The 10,636-nt window shown below is 37.0% G+C and overlaps 1 protein-coding gene across 2 annotated transcripts; it reads right to left on the reverse strand.

Annotated features, from left to right (window-relative positions):
- Window positions 1–292: 292 nt before the first annotated feature.
- Window positions 293–7,343, reverse strand: LOC108673709 (ras-related protein Rab-37). Of its 2 annotated transcripts, none has more exons than XM_018161578.2 (6): window positions 6,312–7,343; window positions 4,048–4,158; window positions 3,168–3,276; window positions 2,481–2,591; window positions 2,096–2,240; window positions 293–1,768 (listed from the first exon to the last, which is right to left on the reverse strand). In XM_018161578.2, the coding sequence occupies exons 1-6, from the start codon at window positions 6,906–6,908 to the stop codon at window positions 1,642–1,644; spliced, it is 1,200 nt and encodes a 399-aa protein (XP_018017067.1). In that variant the 5' UTR covers window positions 6,909–7,343; the 3' UTR covers window positions 293–1,641. The 2 variants fall into 2 exon arrangements, with proteins under 2 accessions (XP_018017067.1, XP_018017065.1); XM_018161576.2 differs by having other exon boundaries at window positions 3,168–3,285.
- Window positions 7,344–10,636: the final 3,293 nt, after the last annotated feature.

Genomic DNA, 10,636 nt, shown 5'->3' on the forward strand with positions numbered 1-10,636 from the left:
TGTACGACTATTCATTCAAATTTGTACTCGTGCCTCATTATATTGAATAAGCCGATATTAATTTTGTGAAGAATCACAACTTTGACGAAGGAACATAAATTATTTAGGGACGTGTGGGGATATTTATGGGGCCAGAGGCCCCTATAATGGGCCTAACGGCGCCACAGTCGACAAGCATCTAACATCTCATTTGCATTAAAAAACTTGGACCGAAGAGGAAGGATATGAGGTGAAAATTTACAACTTGATTTGAATAGTTAGGCGATGCGAGGGAGCTACAAATAATACTTCGATCGCTGTAAAACTATTTATTATCCCGAATATGACGCATCATTGGTAATATACATACGTGATAATTATAAACAAAAGCGTGTTTCAAATCAAGTTGTCAAATCAACTAAAAATTTGAGTGTGAAAAACTTTTTATTCCAACAGAATGGAACACATAGGAATTGTTTTAATTTTGGAAGCCTATTATTTCGCCTAAACTAGAATCAGATTTCGATAGTTCCTTCCTGCTAGGATGATGACAGATTTGATAGATCGAGGCTCATAGATTTAACTTCAATTTATAGATAAAATAGGCCAATCATTGTTGAAATCGTGTAAAAATATGATTCAAAATGAGTAAAATACCAGGAACAATCGCTGGTGGGTGAGACGTAATATGTTTGTTAATTCGTAACTAAAGGTAATGGGGAAACACAACAGGAGAAAACTGTGCATAATTCAACTGTAAATAACGATAGGCATTCTAGAAATGAAAATGTCCAATTATTTGTTTGGAAAAGCAAGATTAAATATTTCAACTCATTTCACCTGGAAATATAAATTGCATCCCAGCGCAAATACAAAGACGTAAATAAATATTAAGTAAGAAATGTACACGAAGATTCACTTCTGTTAAATTTATAATGAGTTCTGTACGTCCTCGATCACGAGTTCAAATGAATAGGTGATGAGCTTTACTCACCATTATTTACTCACAATGAGCTTCACTCATAATTCCGCGCTTATACAGAGCAGCGACAGTATTAAAATTTTTAAAGAAGCGTGATATGCCAGGAAAAGTTTCGTAATATTTGGGTGTGTGAAAAATGTTAAGTTACTAATTTATTTCTCGAATACATAGGAGTTTCTTCACTGATATTTTTTTATTGTTCATCTCACATTTTCAAATAAATCTTTTCGTAGGATTCGAAGTTTGAATATGAGGTTACCAGGGACATTTGTTATTAAGAATTACTCAGGTAATTTCTGGTCTTCAATGAAATCTACGTTAAGGAACAATTTCTGCCAAACTAAACAATAACAAAAAATTGAAAATATACCATTAAAATTTTTATATGCATGATGACAACCAACAATATCGTCTGAAACTTGACTGCGTAATTGCGAAAGTTCGAATTCATTTCAGGCAGGGAAGCTTATCTTCGATACCATCAAGCCCTTGAGCAGTAATGTGTACCATTCAACACCCGGACTAGGGAAGCGTATCATCGATACGATCCAGCCTGCGTACAGGGAAGAATATCCTGATGTTATCCAGCCCACGAGCAGTGAAGAACATCGTCAAAATGCTGAGCAGTTAAGCATATCGTCGGTATCATCTGATATCATCCAGCCACTGGACAGGGATGCTCATCGTCGGTAGAAAGGGCAGAAGGAGCAGCAAGATGACCACCAGGACGCCTCGTTCCTAAGTAGATAGTCCTGCAGGCTGAAGCTCTTGTCTTCGGGGTCAGCGCTGTGTTGGCACTTCAGCTTCCTGCTCACGGGCGAAATTTTCAATCACTTATACAATTACCTGGAAGTGTATTTGAGATTTCTAATTTTTATTTTATCTTCTTTTACTCGGTTTTTCGGGTATTGTAAGGATTATTTTCGAAATGAAATTTATATACGTATCTAAGGGTTCTGTTTCTCCTGTCACCGTACTCAGTTTTTTGGCTTTGTTTTTTTTTTTTAAGGAAATTATTCCAGTTTCACCCTCAACCTATATTTTTTCATGCTCATTTGACCTGTAATTTTTATCACACAATAAATTCCTTATTTCATCTGCTATTTGTAACTGCAAGGCTGAAAAATCACTCACACAGCGACTGCTCGGAAGGCGAGCTCGACGTTGTCGCCATTTTTCGCCGAAGTCTCGACGAAGTTGAGGCCGAGTTCCTTCGCAAGCAGCAAGCCTTCGTCTTTGGTAACTGCTCGATCACTCTCCGAGTAATCGCTTTTGTTGCCTAAAACACCGTGTTATAGCTCGGTTTAAAACTAAACTTGAAAAATTATTAAAACATCAAAATTTATAATTTGTTCAACTGGTACACAGCTTTGACCAATTTTTAGCTTTTCCTACGGAACAAGGTTACATGGTCAAATTTTTTTATTAATGTGGCAAAGTTATAGCATTCATTATTATTATTGATGGTACACCTCAACAAGTATTATATAACATGAAAGCTTTGAATTATTTATTTTACCGACAAGAAGAATCACGACGTCGCGCTTGGAAAGTCGACGCGCCTCCACCACCCAGTTACGCACGCTACTGAAGCTCCGGCGGTTGTGTACGTCATACAACAACATCAACGCTGATAAATTAGACCAATAATTTGATCATTTTTGTTGGTGAAATTCTCTAACTCAAATATTTATTTGATTTATTTGTTATTTATATAGCTCATTCTATCGATGGCAATAAAAAAAGAGCACATAATCAAGAATAACCGACAAGGTGACAGTAATTTTCAGAGTTCGTGATTGACGAGAAACCTACAACTTCTTCGCTCGGTTAAAAGACTGACCTCCGTCAATGTGACACGAGAGACTAATTATTTTCTGATGGGTGAAAATTATGGATGGCAAATTCGCAGTTAGAAAAACTAGACGATAAAATTTCACTTTGAAGTCCTTGATTGGAATCTTTTGTTATAAACCAGACACTTTTTATCACTAAAGAAATAATTACTTGTATCATTACTCTGCTTAAATTAAATTAGTATTACTGAATATATGATAAAGTGACTTCATGAAATGATGAAAACTTCATGATGGAAACATGAATGAAAAAAATTCATGATGAAAACTTCAAGTTCTGCGCTTCATTCAGGATACAGATGAGGAGAAAGCGTCACTACCCATCGTCAGGACAGACGACCACCGCTCACCCTGCACGTCCTTGTAGTGAGAGCGCGTGAGGCTCCGGAACCTTTCCTGGCCAGCCGTGTCCCAGAGCTGCAGCCGCACCAGACTGCCGTCTACCCTCAGAGTTTTGTTCTGAAACAACTGCTGCTTGTGACCAGTCAACAACTGAACAGGCAAAGTTTTGTTCTGAAACAACTGCTGCTTGTGACCAGTCAACAACTGAACAGGCAAAGTTTTGTTCTGAAACAACTGCTGCTTGTGACCAGTCAACAATTGAACAGGCAAAGTTTTGTTCTGAAACAACTGCTGCTTGTGACCAATGAACAATAATTTGAACAGGCAATGTTTTGTTCTGAAACAACTGCTGCTTGTGACCAATGTGACCAATACCGTCAGAAGTGAGCACTGCCAAACAGGCAAAGTTTTGTTTTGAAACAACTGCTGCTTGTGACCAGCGAACAATTGAACAGGCAACGTTTTCTTCTGAAACAACTGCTGTGTGTGACAAATTAACAATTGAAGAGGCAAAGATTTGTTCTTAAACAACTACTGACATGAGAATAGGCACAGTTTAATTATTTTCGGAAACAACTCGGCAATTGTTGGTTGTGACAAGGAAACAGACAAGTTTTTCTCAGCTGTGACAATTGAAACCACAGAGTTTATTCTGAAGCATGTAATTTTTTTGAAAAGTACGCTGAAAGAAACTTTCATAGCTCAATATAAAAATGACACCAAATCCGTCTTTGGTCCGGCTCAGAGATTGCAAAGAGGTTGTTAAAAATGATTGTCCACCTCACTTCAAGGATTATTTTTCATTAATCTAATCGAAACATAACTGTCTAAATCGTGATATACTTTAAATAAACAGCACTTATAAACCTATTCTGCCACGCTACCCACTTTGTAGTCCAGCCCGACAGTGGCGATGAAGCTGCCGGAGAGGAAGACGCCGTCGCGAAATTTGGTGACGAGGCAAGTCTTGCCGACGCCCGAGTCGCCGATCAGCATCACCTGCATGGCGGCCAAATGTTTTTGCTTTCGTTAATAATGATAAAGCTGGCAGTTGCATGAGCTGCATTTTTTTTGGATTTGAGGAGCATAAATTCACAGATATGGAGTTGTAGCGTAGAATTATTGATATTTCAAATACTGTATCTGTAAATAGACTTGAGGCAATAATGCAAAAAATTTTACTTGTAAGAGTTACTTTGAAGAAACACCTATATTTTTAGGTATCGCAAATAAATTGAAAATGTAAGCATTTCATTTCGTGTAAAATGAACAATAAATACAGTATTGCGAGGTAAAGAAAAACGAAAAATTATTCATCTACAACGTTCTAAGGAAAGAATGTCTGCACATGAATCCTACATTCAATTTTTAAGAGTCGCAATTAAATTATAATAATAAATGAAGCAGAAAGACCAACTTGAGAGCTCCTATTATAATTGGAATATAGTTTCCCATAAGTAAAGAGCTGTGCATGTTACTCACTCCAGCTCGGCTTGTCAGGTGCTGCACAGGTGTTCGAGATTACCTCGTGTGCTTTTATGACGGAGACTATGACCTTCTGTCCACAATGATAAATGAGTGCGTGTATTTCTGCAGCATAACCTAGGTCTTCTTCTAAATTCCAGATGAATATTTAATAAAAATTAACAATGCAGGAGAGGCGGGTAAATCAGGGGAGAAGCTGCTTGCAATTCTTTTTTTTATTATTTTTCCAATACAAAATCCCACTCTCGTCATATTGACGTCATGAGAGGGAAAGTTTGATACTGCATGTTAGTGACGATTCAGAGCTTCCAAAAAATCTGGATATCATTTTTTTCTATGGCTCCTGCTTACTCCACATTAACTCGTATTTTTTGTATTCACACATATTATTTTATCGCGTGTGTTCTCAGAAAATAGCAAGTAAAAAATAGCAAGTAAGAATCATGCACTTGTTAACTATAAACCATTCTTAACAATAAACAATGCTTCGTTGGCTTTTATTTGTAAAAACTAAAATCTTTTAATCGTTTTATTTCTATCATTGGTAATATAAATGTGGAGCTTTAATTTCTTCATGCATTCATCCGTAGAGTGCATTTGAAATTAGCGTTTTTTGATGCACCCATTCCAAGAAGGTAGTATGCGTTCCAATTTATAAAAGTATACGTCTTATGAAAACATTACTTTTCATTAAAAAAAACAATCTAAGCCTGCGATTCCACCAGCCTGAGAGTGGCATGACACAGCGCCTCAATTAAATAGTGTACGCACCTTATACGTGGAAATGATAATGACGCAGGAGCCCAGCATACTTCAATATTCTTATTAGTTGTACATGAAATATTAAGCCAACATTACTGCAGGTACCTGATTTTGTGTACTCATATTATTATGGGAACCTTACATGATTTGGTTCACGCGTTTATGCTCACATTCGGTGCGGAGAGGTCTGTCGTGATGAAATCGTTTGTGTTTTATAATTATCAATTTTCTGAGGAACATATTTTTGTGCCGTGTGTACGATTCAGAATAACAAATTTAATCATTCCCTTTCAAAGAACCATGTTTCGATGAACAAAAAAGATCGTGTCTCGCCATTTTGACGAATAACATATAAATGCACCCAAACTGAGACAGTTTGGTTTTGACATAGTCACACAAATATTCATAACGAATGAGCAAAACATTCCGTAAACAGAAGGATTGAATATTAGTTTTTCATGCAGTAATTTAGAGGCGCAAGTGAACATTTTTTCTTTATTATGCATTATATCGGGCACGTCCCTCTAAGTTAATTTTACTGCTGTAGATTTAATGTGATAAATCGACAAGATGCTCTCGACCGAATTCTATAATTTTTTTTGTAAGCCGAAAGCAGCTACTGATTGAAGTATGCAATAATGCGATAATGTCTGGAATGAACTCATCAAAAGATTTCGAATCAGCAACCACTTTATGAATCTTCCAGTGATGACACATGATAAAGATATATCTAAAACTAAAGGAGTAATTAAATAAAAAAACCTGTATTAGAAGTGCACTGCATTTCTCAATTAATGCTATGGTTAGATCAGGCCAACTTGAGGTTTTATAACGTAAATTTGTTAAGGATGAATCAACATACAACAACAATAATAAAAACATTCATTTCTAATTATTCTACTCACCTTGAAGAAGTAGTCACAAGTACGGTAGCTCGCCAGCGAAGAGTTGTCACTGAAGAGGGAATCAGTTTCATTCAGTCGACCAACCCTCATGTCCTCGGGTATGCCAGTAAGACTCATGTGTCGGGGACTGCCGCTCCCTCTTCTTCTCTTGTCAACTTCATAACCATCGTCGTTGCTAGCCAGGGCCTCGCAGTGCCTCAGATCTTTGACAGATCTGTGCTCTCTGCCGTTATGGGAGATATTACTTAATGAGGAATGCGGTGATCCCGATAACCTTCTAGCCACTAGTCTGCTCATCTTTGGCGATGCACATGGGGAGAATCGTTCCCTGCTGCCGTGCAGCTTTATCGAAGTCTCACTTGATCCTGCAGAAATATTCCGACTATCCGGTTCATAATAATTAGGATATGGAGGCTTAAGGTATGATGGTGAACGGTGCATGCCCATCTCATTCTCTTTGTAGGAGTTGGCTCTTCGCAGACCAGGGGACTTGTCGCAGTTGGCCAGTCGTGACTGCGCTAGCTTGGCGGCTCGCTGAAGCTCGACAACACTGGCGCTGTTCCGACGGTCCTCTTTGCGCTTCCGACCACCCCACATGATGACAGTTCTGGGGATCTACCGTCAGAAGTGAGCACTGCCAAGCGATGCCCTTAGTGCACGCCTGATGGAAGCCTTGTCACTCGATGATGCCAAGTGACGACCGGCTTGCGGAAAGGCGATATATTTACCAAACTTTTGATGGTAACTATCGATACCATTTGGCGGTGATCAGCTTCAGGGCAACTTGCAGTGCGTATGTGCAACTCTCCACGCATAACTGAATAAGAACTAAAAACGTATCCAACTTCCATATAAGTCTCTTTCGAGTGAAGTGTTTGTCATCATGATGGCATGTGAATAGAAATATGAGGATAGTGGAAACGGAAAATACTTTAAAAATAATTTTTTTTTGCAATCATAAAGTTTGTAAAAACTCTTGTGCTTTAGCTATTTAATCTCTGCAAATATCCTTATCGTATTGCTGAAAATTAATCAGAAATGAATATTTGATTCAAATACCACCAAGACTAGAGACGCACATGGAGTGTTGAATGAAAAATCATTTTAGTCAGAAAAGAAATGTATAATTATTTTTTTCGTTTTATATGAAGAAGGAAGCAAAAGTTCAGCAGTTGAAAATCAACCTTTCTTCATAATTAATGGTCACGAGTGCGGTTTTGAAGTGTTGGTCTACTTTTGCTTCTCAGGAACAAATATTAGTGAAGCTAGTACCTAAATTTGTAATTTACTCATAAATGCTCAGAGCTTTCACTTAAAGTTGGTCAAGGCTTTAAAGAATAATAATAAGCACCAAGAGTGCACTTGTTCTGCTAGCTCACATCTGCCGGGCGAACAAGGAAGAGAGTTCGTCACACATTTGGTGTGGGAAACATTCTTGCTCTCTTTGTTCCAGCTAATTTAGCTAAACAGGATTGTTAAAACATGCCTATACATTTTAGTGAATGAATTTCAAAATTTTGAAATTTATTTTCGAGAATAATTGAATGCGTAAGTAGACTTAAACATCGCCGAAGACGAATTATTTGAAAAATTTTAAAGAAACATTTAATATGATCAAAACTGGATTGACTGAATTTACATGTAATAAGACTATGATCTCGAATGAATATTCCCTTTTGATAAAAGGTCAGAAACCTACCTGCACATAAATTATGTATTCTCGGAGAAAAGTTGAGAAATTATATGCCTGTGATATGAATTATTTGGGAAAAAACTTTATTTTCACTCAAAATATAGATTTTTTCGCAGAACACATGACAACGACAGTCCATGTGTTGTAAATAGAATCACAATCACAAATGTGCTATGGATTAACATTTGTGTCCCAACACAAAGATTTATATTGAAATAAAAGCTGTACACGTGGCGCACTGTGCAGGTATCGACCGCTCAGAGAAAGTGGGTGAAGGCGGTACAGCTCATAGCAACGATCAATACTCAGCAGTTCTCGTCGATTGTACACAATTGTACTGCATGTGACCGATATTTTCATCGGGAAAAATGATCGATAAACAAAATTAGTATGCTAGAACTGGGGCCCAATAAATAAATAAATAAGAAAACAAAGCCTCCAATGACTCCACATACTAGACTATCGTGAAGAAATAATGAATAAGAATGACGAATAAAAACTATCATAATAAAGAAACTTCAAATAGAATAATTAAAAAATATTAACCGTGTATCTGCGTAACCGTGCTTAATTCGACCGGTAACTTTGCATTCTGAATTGCGTGCTCTAACTTATGAACCTTTCTCAAAATACATAAATGCAGACAACTCACAGACATATATTGATCTAACACTAAAAAAGATGAATATACATAAACATATTCTTCGCGAAACATAACACGAATAAATAATATACTAATACAAATAGTAATTTTCACGACCATCTATAAAGCCCGCCACTGAATCTGAACCTAAGTATCTCGAAATAAACAGCGGTTAATCGTGAAACAATGAATAAATACAGAGCATGTCTCAACGAAGTCATGTTATAGATGAATTAAAATCCTAACAAGTAATTACATGTATACTATTGTGATCCCTTACAATCGCCTTAGAAGAAATAGAAATTGCTGGAATTTGGATCCATATTATCGAACTCTACGTGGATACGGAACCGCTCAAACACAGATGACCAACAAATTGCTCTGGCTAACTGTGCCACGAAGGTAAATAAAAAGCCATATATGGTGGACACGTAATAAAAATATAGCAATATAAGCTGCTGTGCTATACAGCGCCAGCTCCTGGATCTGCTAGAAAAGATATATTGCTCAGCATCGTGAGGTCACTGCGTTTGCAGCTGGCACTGACGTTTTTGTTTGGAATCGCTAGTGAATAAAGTGTTATAAATAAGCATTCAAATCCAATACCAAAGACACGAATTAAATGTAAACTTCGTAAATTAATTAATTACATAAGCAACGTTGCTCACCTTCCACTACATTTTTTGGGGGGATTTGGCACAGTATCAAAAAAATTTAGTTGAATTCTATAGTTGCCGCGTATTTATAGAGTTTTTTGTTCAGTATTCAAGATCTTAACCATCATAAATAATTTTGTGAGCGATACAATATCAACAAAGCTCATTAAGACAGAAAATTTTGTTGCATATGCAATGAAAATTTGTTTATCCAAATCATTAATACTTTTCCTTTAAATTTCGAAGAAATTTGTCCCTATATCGTATTGATGGCCCGATGCTCACAATTTAAAACAGCAGTCGAACATATTGACTCAATGTAACATCAATCAGAATCAGACTGAATTTAAAAATTACTGTTTCAGTTATCGCAATTTTCGTATCGTGTACCGTAGAGTTTCCAATCTGGTTCATCGTACTCTTTAGATAATTGAATTTTTATAAATTAAAATTACATTTCCGTACATTTTCATCTGAAGTAGTTGAGAGGAAAATATTTAAGAATTCTAGGATAAAATTATTTTGAATGTTCAGACACAAGATATTTTCAGGAATTTCCTGTAACATTTCCCACAAAAACAATTGTGGCGTTTTGGAACCGGAAAACTCAAAGACAGCGAATTCTCCACCTATAAAAAATCGTGTATAAATATGAGTTTGATTTTTATGTCATGCAAATAGATGCAGGGAAATTGCACAACTTTATCCGTACTAGAAATTCCAATCATTATTTTAATTCATTCTTGCCAATACTAGATCATTTTTTGGCCTCTTCTGTAAAACAATCATTTAGTCTTTCATTGGATTTTCAGAAAGATTGAAAAATAATTTAATGTTTAATTGAATTATCGTATATTGCTAACATGCAAATGAAAAGTTGTTGCACTTTATTTTTCCTAGTGCTGAGATCACTGACACCCACAGTGCAAAGTTCTATTAAATCACTGCATGATCTCCACTGTAGACGCTGGCAACAAAGTAATCGCACACGGAGACGTGGTGAACACAAAGTACGTCACCCGACCCGGTCACACGGACGTCTGACCTGCAACTGACCCCACAACACCTGCGTGAACATGTGTGCCAATAGCAGCTCCAGCTGCGCCTCCGTATTCTTTTCAAACCGCTGCTGCTGCTGCTGATGATGATGATGATGATCATGATGGTCTCTGGGCTGTAACTGCTCCTGATACTGACGATGAAGCTGGCGATGAGGCTGACGATGATGCTGACTAGCAGTTGATCCTGAGCTGCAGCTGCCGCGTTACTTGCATAATAGATATGTAGGAACAAATTTATTTATTTTGATTCACATTCACCATTGCTGTTTTAT

This window comes from Hyalella azteca, unplaced genomic scaffold, assembly GCF_000764305.2.
Source record: "Hyalella azteca isolate HAZT.00-mixed unplaced genomic scaffold, Hazt_2.0.2 contig385, whole genome shotgun sequence".
Classification (NCBI taxonomy): Eukaryota; Metazoa; Arthropoda; class Malacostraca; order Amphipoda; family Hyalellidae; genus Hyalella; species Hyalella azteca.